This window comes from Nicotiana tomentosiformis, chromosome 8, assembly GCF_000390325.3.
Source record: "Nicotiana tomentosiformis chromosome 8, ASM39032v3, whole genome shotgun sequence".
Classification (NCBI taxonomy): domain Eukaryota; kingdom Viridiplantae; phylum Streptophyta; class Magnoliopsida; order Solanales; family Solanaceae; genus Nicotiana; species Nicotiana tomentosiformis.
The window spans coordinates 101912894-101928633 of NC_090819.1; the positions used below are offsets into that span (position 1 = coordinate 101912894).

General features: G+C 33.4%; 2 protein-coding genes and 1 long non-coding RNA gene across 3 annotated transcripts; all 3 read right to left on the reverse strand.

Moving 5' to 3' along the window:
• Window positions 1-1572: 1572 nt before the first annotated feature.
• Window positions 1573-2141, reverse strand: LOC138897909 (uncharacterized). Its single transcript, XM_070183933.1, has 2 exons — window positions 1836-2141; window positions 1573-1722 (listed from the first exon to the last, which is right to left on the reverse strand). Exons 1-2 carry the CDS (start codon window positions 2139-2141, stop codon window positions 1573-1575), a joined length of 456 nt encoding a protein of 151 aa, XP_070040034.1.
• A 63-nt stretch (window positions 2142-2204) lies between these two features.
• Window positions 2205-2534, reverse strand: LOC138897910 (uncharacterized). The gene has a single exon (XM_070183934.1). It carries the CDS (start codon window positions 2532-2534, stop codon window positions 2205-2207), a length of 330 nt encoding a protein of 109 aa, XP_070040035.1.
• An 8097-nt stretch (window positions 2535-10631) lies between these two features.
• LOC138896700 (uncharacterized) lies at window positions 10632-12099 on the reverse strand. Its single transcript, XR_011410095.1, has 2 exons — window positions 11921-12099; window positions 10632-11563 (listed from the first exon to the last, which is right to left on the reverse strand). It is a non-coding gene; the product is annotated as an uncharacterized lncRNA (long non-coding RNA).
• Between the last annotated feature and the right edge of the window lie 3641 nt (window positions 12100-15740).

Below are 15740 nucleotides of genomic sequence, written 5' to 3' on the forward strand. Positions count from 1 at the left end.
GAGTTATTTTGAATAACAGAAATTATTGTATGCTTTAATTCTTATAAGTTTTACATCCAAATCAGCAACTATCAGGTGCTTCATTTTAATTGAAATATTATTTTCTTCACCCAAATAATTTCTAAAATAAATTCATTTCTTACTTGATTTAAAAATTTAAACTTAATTTATTGGAAATAAATTGATCATGTGGATTTTATATACAATGATATTATTGGCACATGAGTAGTCCGTGTAGTTGTAATAGAAATATGGGCACAAGGTGCCGTGAAAATATGAAGGTGGGCTGAGACCCGTATTTTATAATTATGAAATGATGTGTCACATGGTGACTTTTATTTGAAAGATATTTATTTGAAAGGATTATATTCTAAAGATTTTTATTTGAAAACTTATAGGTGAAAGAATTATATTTGAAGGACTTGATGACTTGGTTGTACTTTTGTTCCTTAATCGTTTGAGCAATATTTATGGTGTTCTTGTTGCCTTGCTGTTTATATCGCTGGTTGATTTTTGTTGCTATCATTGCTAGTTATTTTCTAGCACTATTGTATACTGTTATATTGCACATGTTATTTGACTAGTGAGTGTCTTGACTGTACCTCGTCACTACTCCACCGAGGTTAGTTTTGATACTTACTGGGTACCGACTGTGGTATACTCATACTACACTCCTGTACATTTTTATGCAGAGCCAGGTACTGGAGATATAGAACTTGGGCAGAGTTAGTGTGTTGATCGCAAAGATTCAATGTAGAGTCGCTTGGTCATTGCAGTCCCTTGGAGTCTTTCCATTTTATTGTACTATCAACTCTTATTCGAACAGTATTGTATATTCGGTCCTTGAGATCATTGCATGCGTTTAGTTAGAGTTCGTGACTCAGTATTACCAGTCTTGGGAGGTTGTTATAATTATTCCCATTGTTGATTTCGATTATAAAAAAATGGCTTGAATTATTATTAAAAAAAAATAAAATATCGGCTTAATTAGTCTTAGAGACTAAGTGCCATCACGATGCCTGTGGTGGAATTTTGGGTCGTGACATTGACGATCCTCATCATCATAATCCTCTTCTCTCTTGTTACATTTGTTTCCTTCACTATCCACTTTGGTGGGGATGATTGGTCCATGACTGAAAATTATCCATAGATCAAAGTTAGTGGCCTGAAGGAACGTTTCCATACGCATCTTTCATTCATCATAGTGATGTCCATTAAATAGATGAGGTCTTCCAATGTGCATTCCAAGTTGTACTGGATGTTCAATCTCCATTGTCTGATGTACATTAATTACAACATAAAGACTTATAGCCTCATTCTCTTTCTCTTCCTCTTTATCACTTCTATTGTCCTTATATGCTGCTAGAAAAGCCTGCTTCATTGCTTCAGTGAATCCTTTGCCTGGTATTTTTCCTTTGTTTAGACCCTTCTCTCTCAATTTTTCCCATTTCTCTTTTTAGCTCTTTCTTTCTTCCACTCAATTTTCCACATTGGGCAATCTTTGACCATGTGGTCTAGCTTGTTACACTTGTAGCACCCATCATAAGTGGCTTTTTTTTAATCTTCTTAGGCTTACTTCTCTCTCTTAGATGTGTTTTTGGAATTCCTCATGAACTTCTTGAACTTATAAAATATTGCAAGGTCAGGATCATCATCGTCAGAATCATCTTCTTGCCTTAAGAACCAAGGCCTTATCCTGCCTTGGTTCTTCCTTGCGCAGTTCTATCTTTCTCATCTCATGAGTCTTAGATGTATTTTTAGAATTCCTCATGAACTTCTTGAACTTAGAAAACATTGCTAGGTCAGGATCATCACCGTAAGAATTATCTTCTTACCTTAAGAACCAAGGCCTTATCCCGCCTTGGTTCTTCCTTGCGCAGTTCTATCTTTCTCATCTCATGATTCTTTAAGTTTCCAACAAACTCATCAAGTGAGATCTTATCCAGCTCCTTTGCTTCCTGAATAGCTGTGACTTTTGATTCCGATGAAGTTGGAAGAATCCTTAGAACTTTGCTAACCAACTCTTCTGAAGTAAACACCTTTCCAAGCGATTTCAGTTCATTTGTTATTATAGTAAACCTAGTCATCATCTCCTGAATGGGCTCAGACTTCTTCATGGAGAAGAGCTCACAGTTCCTCATAAGCAATTTGATCCTCGATCTCTTCACTTGGTTTGTTCCTTCATGAGCAGTTTGAAGTGCATCTCAGATCTCCTTTGTATTATAGCAAGCTGATATCCTATTGTACTCATCAGGACCAAGTCCACAAATAAGAATTTTCTTAGCCTTTGCATTCTTCTCCGTCATTCTGAAATCTACTGCTACAAATTCAGAGGGGTCTTTGGGAACAATTTCATTTTGTCCATTTTGTTTAGTAGGAGTTACTGGACCTTGGTTCACTATGGTCCATAGTTCATAATCCTCAGCTATCAGAAAATCTTCCATTCTTGCTTTCCACCAACTGTAGTATTTTTTATTAAACAAGGGTGGTCTAGTAGTTGACTGTCCTTCGTTAATTCCAAGTAGAGCACTCATTTTGCTTCCAAGATCTCTCTAAGTATTAACCGTATGTGCGAGGACATGCTCTAATACCAATTGTTAATTTGAGTGCCTTTATGTATTACTAAAGAACTTGCTTTGTTACATTCTCCTTACGCGTTTAGTAAAATAAGCAGTAAAGTAAACACAATAATTTTTACATAGAAAATCACCCGTCTCAAAAGGTGCAAAAACCATGACCTACCACATACGATTTTAGCTTCAACTTCACTAGAACAATGAGCCAATGTATCGATTATAAATCTGTAACTCACTACTCTCAAGTTCTCCTCATTCAACTATTTGATTAACAAGTTACTCTAACTTGCAAAATCAAACACTTACTCCAACTCACTAATTGTATATGAAACTTTGATTACAACTCGATTTTCTAAAACACATTTACTAGGATGACTCAAGAAGAACACAACACTGGTACTCAACTTGAGTACAGAAAATGTAGTTCTTCAGTTGATGTGCAAAAGGATGATCTCAATAGTCCAAAAATATAGTATTTAAATTTCCAGGACTCTAAGATCTTTTAGGAGTCCTATGCATAGTCAGCTTCTCGTTTGATAGGACTCCTACCACTCCAAGCACTCTACAAGTCTTGGGACTCTTGTCTCTCACTTATGCAGACATATCTTCTTGGACAAGAACCCTTATCATGTTTAGCAGTCCTCTTCCAACAAACTCGGACTTGGGTAACTTTGAGATAAAGTTACTGTCTTGCAACCTTGAGGAGGTGGTCCTTAACCTTGAGGAGCTGGTTCTTAAAGCAGTTAAACAGCTATGTTGAGGACTTGGTTCTCAGAGCATTTCGTCTGAACAACCTTTATTAATCATCAAAATCTCAAAACTCAACACTTTACGATAAAATGACTTAAATGAATTCCATCTAAAATTGAACAATGCTAGTCTAGACAACGCTTGTAATTTGGAGTTAATAAATTAAGACGAATCAACAGTTTGAAAGTAGCAATTGTTGCTGGAGAACTAAAGCTCCATAAAGGGCTCTAAGAGGATCGGAAAAATGTAAAAAGTATCACAAGAAAGCTTAAATAACCTTATGCTCTTCTTTTTACTTTTGAGCATGAGTTGTTTCAGTTATAACAAAAAGGTGAAGGATTCAAGTAGGTTATAACATCGACTCATGAGGCATCTAATTTTTATGTTTTGAGTTGTCTACTTCCTCTCATATGAATAAAAGAAAAGAATGGCACACAACAGAGCAGAGAAGTACACGTAAAGACTTCAGATAAACATAGTGTAAGGATTGATGTACCTTTTTTTCTTTAAAAAAACTGCTTTGAGATTTCCCAATAACATCAACTTGTTCTTATTTTAGTTATTAAAGCGAAACCAAATTTCAAAATACACAAATAAGAAATAGTATCTCAACACGACCAGTATCTGAAAGAAGATAACGAGTCATAATTTTAGTTACCTTTGCTCAATTGATCATCAAAACATGTACGTATAACCCAAAAAGTCAAAAGCGAGCTGCAACAAAGATTTTCTCTGCCCGCAAATAATACACAAATATTACCATGAAGGTATGTTGATAAGAATGTAATGATTGACTATAGAATTCAAGAGATAATATTATAAGAGCATACGACCAATATGGTTGTGAATAGATTGGACTGTCTAGACCTTGTAATCCTCACTGCTAGCTAGATTATTATTATATGTCTAAAAGAAAAAGAAAAATCAAGAAATATAAGCAAGAAATATCATTTTATTATCACTTAGCAAAAGCTTGTAAAACTGGTATATTCAATAGTATAGATAAATGAGCGAACTCATTTTGTCCAATACCAGTTGTTCAAGTAAGTTTAAACATAATACATTCGATTGATACAAGTAAATGACAAAAAAAAAAATGAAAAGTTACGAAGCTTCAACATTAATGAAAATAAAAAGGGAAAAAAATCAAATAATATGAAATAGACAATGAAATTTGTTACAAGTGATACACTATTGGAGATGTTATTTGGCGATCCTTTTTCATTTTCTTCCTTTCCCCACTGGAATATTTAGGGAATTATTAAATCTTTAGCGCATAAATGGCTAAACAAGTGTTAAAATGGTTCAGAGCTGCATTTTTCAAATTAGATTATTCTCTGCTTATTGTTATAATGCGTTATTCCTTATTGAGTCATTGTAATCACACAAAAACAGATTTTTAAAAAATTATTTTGAACACTTCATGCGATCTCAAAACTCATAATGCACCAGTTATCTCTCTTGCTATTTTTTTAATAAGGTATCTCTCTTGCTATTCTGCTTTTTTAATCAGGAAAAGAAAGTTAAATTTTTCCCCCAAGCATAGAATGTCGCAAACAGCGGAGGACCTGAGAATAGAAAATTGAATGGATGTTTATTTGAGCTTGCCTTACCTTCATAGATTTGAGTTGAATTACATAACTAAAACTATTTGCTCAAGACCTGAGAAAGTTAAAATGATAAAATCAATGAATATTTACTTTAAATTAAGTTCAATTTACTTTCACCTGAGAAAAATAAAAGGAAAACTAAAGTATTACTTTGTAATGCTGCAAGGACACCACAAAGGGCTACCTTCAGGTTGTACCATACCAATAGATGTATTGAGATCAAAGCTAAACCCATAACAATCAATCATTAGGGAAGTACAACGTAAAAACTTATGTACTTTTTACCCTGACTAAACTTCTTATGATGATCGACACATTAATATCAAATCGGTGCAGTATACATATTTGTTACTTAAGCACTTGGTTCATTTCACTAATGGAATCATCTGTTGTATGTCTATAATTTCTCAATCCTTTTCTCATTATTGTACAGCACAACTTTACTCATTCGCCTGAAATTTGATGCAACTATAATACACTGAACTTCTTTTCTGCTCGGTCCTTCTGTGAGCTCATTTTGAATATAAGTATTATGATTGAAGGATGAATCATGAATGCATAAGTAATATCTGTCATTCAAAAGAATGCTCTGAAGAACATATATGCATTTCTAATAAACCTACCTTTAGTGAGAATGCTAAGGAATAAATTCTGAAAACGCATTTATTCATACAAACAAAGCAAAAAAACACAAAATCAATGTAACTTGAATATGGTTAATTGCATAAGGAGTAGAGAAATGACAATCAAAAAATATGAAAGTTGCTAATAAAGAATTCATAGTCACCAAGATTAAAATACTTATAAAAATACGACAAGAAGTACGGAGGGATTCAATGTCACGCTCCGAGCTCAGGGAGCGCGACCGGCGCTCAACCGAGTAAACCCGGTCGAGCAAGCGTACGTTACATCGACCTCTCATCATAACTCATGCAAGATTTACCAAAACATAATTAGATCTTCACTTTCATATTGAATATATTTGGCTCAATGTCCCATAAATTCACTCTCATGATGGTTACACAATTTTATAAACAACTGTAAATACTATGAACATAAATACATGACAAAACTCAAATCTTTAATTACATGACCCACAATATACATGGAGTTTCTATGACAATAGATACCTAAATACATAAAATGAACTAGACCCAAACACCCACTAGAATTGTAGCGGGCTCACTGAGTAGTGAAGAAGATCCCTATCAAAGATCCATATCATCTTGTAGAAGTGTACTTGCACCCATTAAAAGATGCAGCGCCCCCGGCAAAAAGGATGTGAGTACATGTGGAATAGTACTCGTATGTAAGGCAGTCAAAATAACATATAAAAATACGGTAATTCAAATAAGAGGCAAATAAAGTACATCAAGAAACTACGAAACATCCCATATAATCACATTTCAAGTCTTATTATACTTGCATCATTCTAAACTTCTTTTAGGACCAACTGAGCCATATGAACTATACGTGGAATACATAATATATTGTAATTGTAACAACATGTACAAACAAGGCCAATAAAAGTGGCACCTTCCTCTCTTATTTTACATATATACACTTCATAGATCGTACTTAGTGTTCACATATCATATTATACACCTATGCGTCTCATAGACCGTTCACAGTATCACCTATACAATACACATGTGTGTTTCATAGACCGTTCACAGTGTTTACTTACACAATACACATGTGTGTTTCATAGACCATTCACAGTGTTTACTTACACAATACAAATATACTTATTCAAGGGCTTAGAAATACAACATGAATATGATGAATCATGGTAACAATAAAAGGGCTTAGGTAGCCGTTAACATCGAGCAAATTTATTAAGAGCTTCCATTAAAATTTATAGATATTAAGTCGGGGATCCTCTATAACCACCTTCACACAAAGTGGCCCTACCGCCCCACCCCAACATATACGGGTGTAGGTGTATCACGATACCATAATCTCTACACAAAGCGGCCCTGCCGCCTTACTCCAATATATGCAGAGGGAAGTGTATCACTATACCACAATCTCTACACAAAGCGGCATTGCCGTCTCACCCTAATATATGCGGGTGGAGGTGTATCACTATACCACAATCTCTACACAAAACGGCCATGCCGCCTCACCCCCAATATATGCGGGTGGAGGTGTATTACAATACTACAATCTCTACACAAAGCGGCCCTGCCGCCTCATCCCAATATATGCGGGTAGGGGTGTATCACAATACCACAATCTCTACATAAAGTGACCCTGCCGCCTCACCCCAATATATGCGGGTGGAGGTGTATCACAATACCACATATAAACTCAAAGCGACGTGATTAACATTACATTTAAGGTCGTAATTTCCCATATCATTGGAACACTTCATGTTCATGCTCATCATGGAGGAACACAACTCATTATGTTAGCACACGTATGGTAAATCAATAAGTCAATTTCAATGGCACATGACCCAAATACGTTTTCCATAAGATTTATCGTCACTTAGCATATGATATCCCTCTTCCACTACATTATATCCTCTCCTGTCATCTTAAGGTCATTAGCTAAGTTCATGATTCTTGGGGACTTAACATCGAAGTCATTTATATTAATTATTTTGGTAGCATACATACTATAATTGAAATCATAGGGACATACAACACCTCATAATTCTTATTTTGGCAAACAGCTACATTTCATGTTCATACCATCACTTACTTGTATTTGCCATGGGTGATCATAGGATATCAAGAACATTTAAAATATTTAGGAACACCATAGTCTCTTCTCATGAGGGCGTATGAGCTTTTAACACATTGAAAACATAAGTACAAATACGTTGATCTCATAATCTTTCACATCATATATCACTTCACAATTACTTTCAACTACTTACAACATCATTATTTCATTGGCTCCCTTGGCCATACATATTATTCTTCATTCATGGCACTGTGGCCGTATATCATATTCCACATTTTTATTTCTTTACTTTCAAGGATTATCATCATAAACATCATCACATAGAATACTCTTGAAATACCTTTCCCCAAAAGGGCAATACACAATTTCAGCTCATGAATATGTAAGAACTCAAAACATATTGGAAATACCTACCAAGCATAGCACTAGTTAGAACAACCACATTTGGACATGACTTGAGTATATAAGCTTTTGGATAATTCTATTTTCGGAGTCAATTTGGAATAGTTGAATCAAGGCTCATTTCATAATATTTCATACACTATTTTATTTCATTGACGCTATTGGCCACAAATATAAATTTTATTCTTAGCACGATGTTCATACTTTATATCCCCAACTCACTACTTTCACTTTCAAGCATCTTTATAGATTATCGACAACAAGGAATCCCTAATCACGACTTTTAGTATACCTATGAGCAATTAAGAGTCTTATGCACATTGAGACTTCTTACACAATTTGGCATAATAGCCTTCACTTGAAACACTACTTGGAGTCATAACATTTTTATACCCAACTCATGCTTTGAACACATTCCCGAAGGATAACATCATATGATAAGAGCATCTGGAACACATTTTGAATATATACCTTTCAATACAAAGCTTATTCGGAATAGTTAATTTATAATGAATAACTCGAGACTTACATGAACCCCATGGGATTCAATTCTAGGAGAGAAGTTTAGCCAACATACCTTGCTTGAGCTTTCCTTAGATTACTACAATATTCCGAAAATTCTAGCAATCCCAATCTATTTTGAGATATAACAAAATTGAACACAAATTAGGAAGATATTCATGGTTTCAGCTCATTTGAGCATTTTATCAAACACTAGGTGTACAAATTGGTTACAAGGTTCTTCTACAAGATTTATTTTACTTCACAACCCAATCTTTACCTATTTTGGTTCAAGAATCTTCTCACAAACCTTATTGGTACATGCATATATACATAATACTCTCACACCCAAGAATTATACTCTCAATCACCCATCTTTTAACCCAAACTCGAAATTGAAGACTAGGGTTAGAACCTTACCTCTTGAGTGAAGATCTTGTGAGATTTCCTTGTTGGTTTCAAAGCTTGGATAAGATCTTGATGAACAAAGCACTTTAGCTTCTTCCTCTCTCTAGAACACTCTCATTTCTCTCTAAAAATATTAGGGTTTTGCCTTCAAAATGAGCCCCAAAGGCTATTTATCAAAATGGGGTCGGGTTATAAAAATAGAAAAATGAACCCTCCGAACTCAGGTCTGCGGTCGCAGAACTGACCGCAGAATAGGTATGCGGTCCGAAAAATGAACCGCGAAATTAATGCCCAGAACTGGACTGTACTGGACCGGTCTACGATCTGCGGTCGCAGAATTAAACGCAGAATCAATTCTGCGAGCTTTTGGTAATTTGGTCGTAACTTCTTGTAGGAGTATCCAATTGACGAGCGGTTTGAAGCGTTAGAAACTAGACTCAAAGAACTTTAATTTGATAGGTAGATCACCTCATAAGTAGTTATATTTTGGTAGAAGCATGAATTTGAAGTAGGAACTTGTGCGAATTAAGACATTCTTTTCACTTAATGTATCCAATTTGTTCTATATAAATTCTTGTCATTCACAAAACTCCTTAGTATGTTCCAACACACCTTAAACATATATTTTTATTTCAAAATAATATGGTTCTATCTCATGGATTTCCTTTAATACTCGAACATATTATTCCCAAATACCGCTGGCGTACTTTAAAATCTTAAATCATTAGGAAATTTTAATGGGGCCTTACATTCAAAGGCTTACCTGACTTCGTAAAATTCTCCTCATTCTGCCTGCACAACCCGCACACAACAATCCTTGCAAATTTTCAACAAATAATATCAAGAGCAAAATACATACATTTGCAGTCTATAACATTCATCTATGGCATACAATGGGAAAAAATAACAAAACAATCTAGACAAATAACTTAAACGGTTAAACCAACGTCCAAAATTATAACACCAATGATTCCCTCAGCGACTAAAGTCATACAATACATAAAAAATTTCAGAAAAGTCTAATAGTGAACCAGCATCCATAGACTTGCTGCCGAAAGTCGATATTAATTCTGTGACAAACAACTTTTTCAGGTTAGCCTTTTTACCTCGTTGACGAACGAGCGCAAAACACAACACGAAATTGATGATCGCTAGCCAAAAATAATATTATTTAATTATCGTCTCCACAGAGATTGAATTTAAATAATGTTCGAGTAATTTCTGGTTTAACGCTATTCAGGATGATTAACACTTTAATCGGAATGATTATGAACTAAAATTAACTATTAAAATTAAAGGAATTAACAATTGATTACAAAAGACAAGCGTTGAGCAACACAGAAGTATAAGTGAGAGAAATAGGGTAAATGACTAGACAGGTACAAAATAATTGACTCGAGATCTAACTCTTGAATTAGTTCACTTTATAATACTGTTGATTCTCACGAATTAACCAAATAATTAGATAACACTTGAAGTTAAGATTCCTCTTTCGATTAAACGTTAATTTTTATAAATAATCCAATTGAAGTACAATGAACAATTGCAATGAATATAATGATGGTTTTGGTCTAAAGGGTAACTTCTCACGAATATTACCCTATTTTCTAGTTCGATTAACAATTCAAGAAGCTCTTTCGATTACCTAGTTGAATTACGAATTTAAACGAGATCATAATTTGTAAAGAAATTCAATATAAACTCATTTTTCGATTAAACCAAATAATGAATAACTTCACTATACAATTCAAAACTCCATCAATTAAGTCAAACAATTGTCAAGGATCAAATTCCTAATCAAACTATCAATACACCATATATGTCAACACCCTAAGGGAAAACTACTCCATAATAATGGAAAAATTCATCTCAATAAGGTTCAAAGACAGAGAAAAACAGCAATGCTAATAAGTCGATACAAACCCTCGTATTGCACTGATTGTTGGTTAAAATCTTGTGTCTTCTTGCCTTAGTTGCTTCCTAAATCTTTCGTAGTTCAAAAGTCCTCTAAAAATCGCGTTTTTGGTGTATTATTCCATGTAGGAATGAGCCCGGATGAAACTACCCTCTCTGAGCCAAAGTGGGAAAGGTTAAACGAAAAAATACACTACCGCGGCGCACCGGGGGACGCACCATGCCCCGCATTAGTGGAAAAGTTCAGAGGCCTATTTTTTTCACTATGCAGGAATTTTGCACTAGCACCCCGCGCCCCGTGACGCATGGTGCGGGGCGGTAGTGCATTTTTCTCACAGTAATAATTTTTCTCACTTTTTGAGATCCAGACTTGATTCTCGACCCCCGAACATGATCCCAACTTAATTTGTTGGGCTTCTATTCAGACTTTAAAGCTCCAAATCATTCATTTTAGCTCCAAACTTGCTTCTTCACTTGAAATCACATCCTACACAGCATAACACACATAACAAGTACAAAGTACTAACAATTTTGCTTAAATACATTCAAAGTATAGTAATTAGAGTGAAAAATATAGCCAAAATACGGATTCCTAGACTACCATCACTCGTCATTTCTGAGTTTGCTTCTCCTCTTCTGCAATTATTGGCTACTCTGAGTCCTTTTTGCACTTGAATCCTCTTGCATTTTTAGCCCCATTTGGAGATACTGTCAATAACTAAAAAAAATTATAAGTAGCAAAGACCCAATCTTCCAACAACAAGCTTAATACTATAAATTTTTGCTTAGAAGTTTCGATTTAAAGTTATTAATTAGTTCCAAAAGTCGAAAAGACATCAACGCGCAATCCAAAATAATACACAATTACATGTATAGGCTATCTACTTTCAAACATGCATGTGCATATCACACAAAATTACTAACATGCACGTAAAATATCTAGCAGGAAATTATGAGGAAGATTTGGAACACTAAAATTGAAGAACAAATGCACAAACTTTCAAAGGAATCCAAAAGAGATGGCTAAAAATCAGTGCAAGAAAGGAAGAAAAGGGGAAAACTTACCAGAAATATCAAATGAAATAGAGGCTAGAAAATTAGAAACCACAAATGGGCACATTTGGGAAATGATACCCAGAACTCAGAAGCGACGGAGAAATACAGGAGAGAGGAGTGGGAGAAAAGGATCGATGTGGAACTGGCTAGAACGTATAAATAGCAAGGAAGAAGAAGAATAGGTGTTACGGTATAAATTTGTCCTTGAGCGAATGGACAAAAAGAATTATCAATCTATATCTATATATAATAATATAAAGTAGGGACTTAGAAAAGTGACGTGGCAAGCCTAAAAGCCCGGAAAAATATTTATCTTTTTTCTCCTTTTTTTTTGCCTTCTTCTCCTTTTTTGATTCTTTTCCTTTTTTCTTAGTTGTCAAGAGTTGTGACTACACTGAACAGTTGTAACGAAGAGTCACATGAAGTATCTAATCTAATACTAAATAAAGATTAAGTGACCTGTCCGTTTTCATTGCCTAAGAAGGCCAAAACTACCCTCTTTTTGATTATTTGCTACCAAAATAACCGTCTCTTCTTCTTCTTCTTCTTTTTCTTCTTTCTATTAATTTTCATTAATTTTTTAATACTCCTTTTTATTCTATTCTTTCCTACAAACAACTACACATGCAATTAACATTCCCCAGAAGAATACTGATGAAAATTTTAACTTCTTCAGAACAAGTCGTGTGGTTGCAGTGGTCTTTTTTTTTTCTCCCTGAAGTTGTAGTGGTGTTCTTGAAAAGGTGTGCTACATACACATTTATATTTTCTATTGTTCACTCTTTTTTAATGTATATTTCATTAAAGAACTGATTTTCTTCCTTAATGTGGTGTTCTATTTTCATGAATTTTAACATGTTGTCCAACAATAGGCACGCTTACCTTTTTGTCATAATCTTCCTCTTTGTGTTTGTTTGCCAGGTTTTGCTTTTCCTGCTCCCATGCGTGGTTTTTTAGTTCATTTGCCTATTTCCGATTCTGGAAGTTATTTTTGCATTTGCATACGTAATTTGAGAGTTATTTCTTATTCCAAATGTTACCTTTTTTGCCTACATAATTTGCGTCAGCAAATTTATAAAATTTAATCTCTACAGGACATGAAAGGCTTTCATTTTTTGATAAAATAGAAGCATGAATAAATTCAGAAATTCTAGGCTTGTAATAGTCTCCGATCACCATTATTTTTTAGGATTGTTGCACTATTGTTACTGGCTTGAGGTATAGCGAAGTTTTAATAGTATTTGATGCTTAAAGAAAGTTCTTGATCGAGTATTTAATATTTTTTAATCTTTTTACGCCTTAACATATTCCAATCTTTTAAAGGTGGAAATTATTTACCTTACTCACGTTAGTTCACTCCTCCAGGTTAAATGCTCAAATCCAGGAAAGATTATCGGAGGAATATTTTGGCCTAGAACATTGTTGCTTTGGAAGTAACACCATTACCCTAATTTTGTTTTTTCTTAATTCATTGTTGTATTGATTTCTTGGTAATAATAGTTTTCAAATGTTGTTTGTTCTCTTCTATTTCTCTGGTTTGGTGGATTTAATTCTATTTACCCTATTTTTATTTTTAATGATTCATTGATGTGTCATATTTGGCAGATCGTTCTGGTTTTTAAATGATGTTGTTCTCCTCTTCTTCTTCTTCTTCTCTTTTTTTTTTTCAATTCTGTTTTTGGATATGAAAGTGAAACTTCCTACTTCCTATGTTCACTTTTAGTTGTCCACTTTTAACTTTATATTCCCTTTAAGAAAAAATAAATGAAGTATGTAATTTATAATTTTACCCATAATAATAATAACATTTTCAAAAGTCTTGGGAAATGATTTGAGAAATAAGTAGTTAATGATAAGGGTAAAATAAAAAAAAGATTATCTTTCTCCCAATTTAGTATATATAGTGGACAAATAAAAGTGAAAATGTACGGAGTGAGTATTTGATTTCTACGAATGTTCTTGAAGTGAAAGCAACAAGGTATAATAACTTTTAATGCCAATTGTCTTATGTTTCTTCTTGAAACAATTTATACATATCATTTTCTCTATTTTGGAATATATAATTAGCCTGGATATTTTGATGTTTTTCATGTATTATACTAAATAGTGTAAGCATATTTGTTTGTTAGTTGCTAAGATTAAGAACTATACCAATATATATAATAGTATGTACAAATACTATTTTAAAATAAGCTTTACCAGATGATAATTTATATATTTGCTTCTCTGGAACTTGCGTCTCTCTCTTTTGAGAGTTATTTTTCTCTATTTAGAAAAAGAAATGCTAGCATAGAAATAAAATTAATTATATATATGACAGAATTAGGATAATAGCATAAAAATTTGTTTCCATGAAGGGAACAAAGTTTTTTATTTTTTGGAGTAACTGTAGGAGCGAGGGAGGGAGAGAAATAAAAGAAGAGAAGAAGTAATTAAGTAATTGTATTCCTAACCTTTGTTTAATTCTAACTTAACAGTTGGCTTTAAGAAGCAAAAGTCATTCTCTTAACCACTCTGCTAATTCATCATATATGTTCTTTGTGACGAAGGTCTTGATAGAAAGAGGAGAAGAGAAGAGAAGTTGCTAATCGTAAGGCACAATTTCATTCGATATATTCCTACTCAATTATCTATTACGCGAAAGTTTCCTTTTAAATTTACGATTGCAACAATAACAACCCAATGTAATCTCACAAATAGGGAAGGTAAAATTACGATAGCTCTATTTGGAATTTTTTTCTTCTTCCAAGAGAGATGATGCTTGCATATTAATTACTTTTTTCTTTTATTTCTTTAAGGATAGTTTCTTCTATCTTAACAATTTTTTCAAAAATATCATCCAACTGTAGATTAGCTGATGTTTTAGGACTGCGCGAAGCGCGAACAATTTTACTAGTTTACTGATAAAGCAGTTTATATCTACCGGAATGCCCTTCTCCGTCCAAGGTTACTTTCACGTACTATGTTGTTAAATATTACTCTCATGTCCTATTCCTAGTCATTTTTTTGTTCACTTTATTTTCTTTGCTTGAATAAAATAAAACTATTCCATAGTTTAATTACCTTCCAAAAAAAAAACTAAACCTATTTACAAAGTAAATTTTGGTTTCTTTCTTAAATTTTGACAAAACATGCAAGTATATGTATTGAAATCATTTATAATCTGTTAGTTTAATTTAATTATTACTGCTTAATTGTTTTATACTAAATTTTCTGCTTTGGTGTACAACTCTTTTTTCATTAATTATTGGTTTAGCATTTAGAAATCTTTTCGATTTTCTTTTTTGTGCAAGTAACAACTTCTTAGTAATAAAAAAATATTTAAATATCTTAGGGTTAATAAAAAAAATTCAATTAGATAGAAAGTAGATAAATTTGTTGTACCTTTTTTTATTTTAACTTTGTAAAAATTTTAGAGTGTCAACTTTAAAATATTGAGATTGTGTTAAGAATAAAAAGAAAAAAAAAGTTATCAAGTCGTGCTTGTCATAATCGACAACGCTTAAAATACTAGCTACCTTTATCATTTATTGAATCTCCTTGTCACGATCTAATTTTCTTATAGGTCGTGATGACGCTCAACGTTGCCGTTACGCAAGCCAACAGTGAACTAGCCATGGATCTATTCTTTTAATATTTTAGAAATAGTTAATTTTTAATTATTAAATAAGTAAGAGGTGAGAAAATTTAATAAAATAAAGTGTGAATGATTTTACGAACAGGTATGGTGAAAGAAAATACTCAAAATCATCAAGTATCTACTAGCAAAAATCTAAGATCTAGTGTAACAAGTATATGAGCTATTAGTTGAATATTCAAAACACTAAAC

Excerpts from the sequence above, each read along its gene's own strand:
- LOC138897909 (XM_070183933.1), bottom strand. The coding sequence starts at position 2,141 with ATGAGGAACTGTGAGCTCTTCTCCATGAAGAAGTCTGAGCCCATTCAG. Across the intron at positions 1,723-1,835 it reads ATAAGGCCTTGGTTCTTAAG|AACTGCGCAAGGAAGAACCA; the intron begins GTAAGAAGATAA and ends TGAGAAAGATAG.
- LOC138897910 (XM_070183934.1), bottom strand. The coding sequence starts at position 2,534 with ATGAGTGCTCTACTTGGAATTAACGAAGGACAGTCAACTACTAGACCA.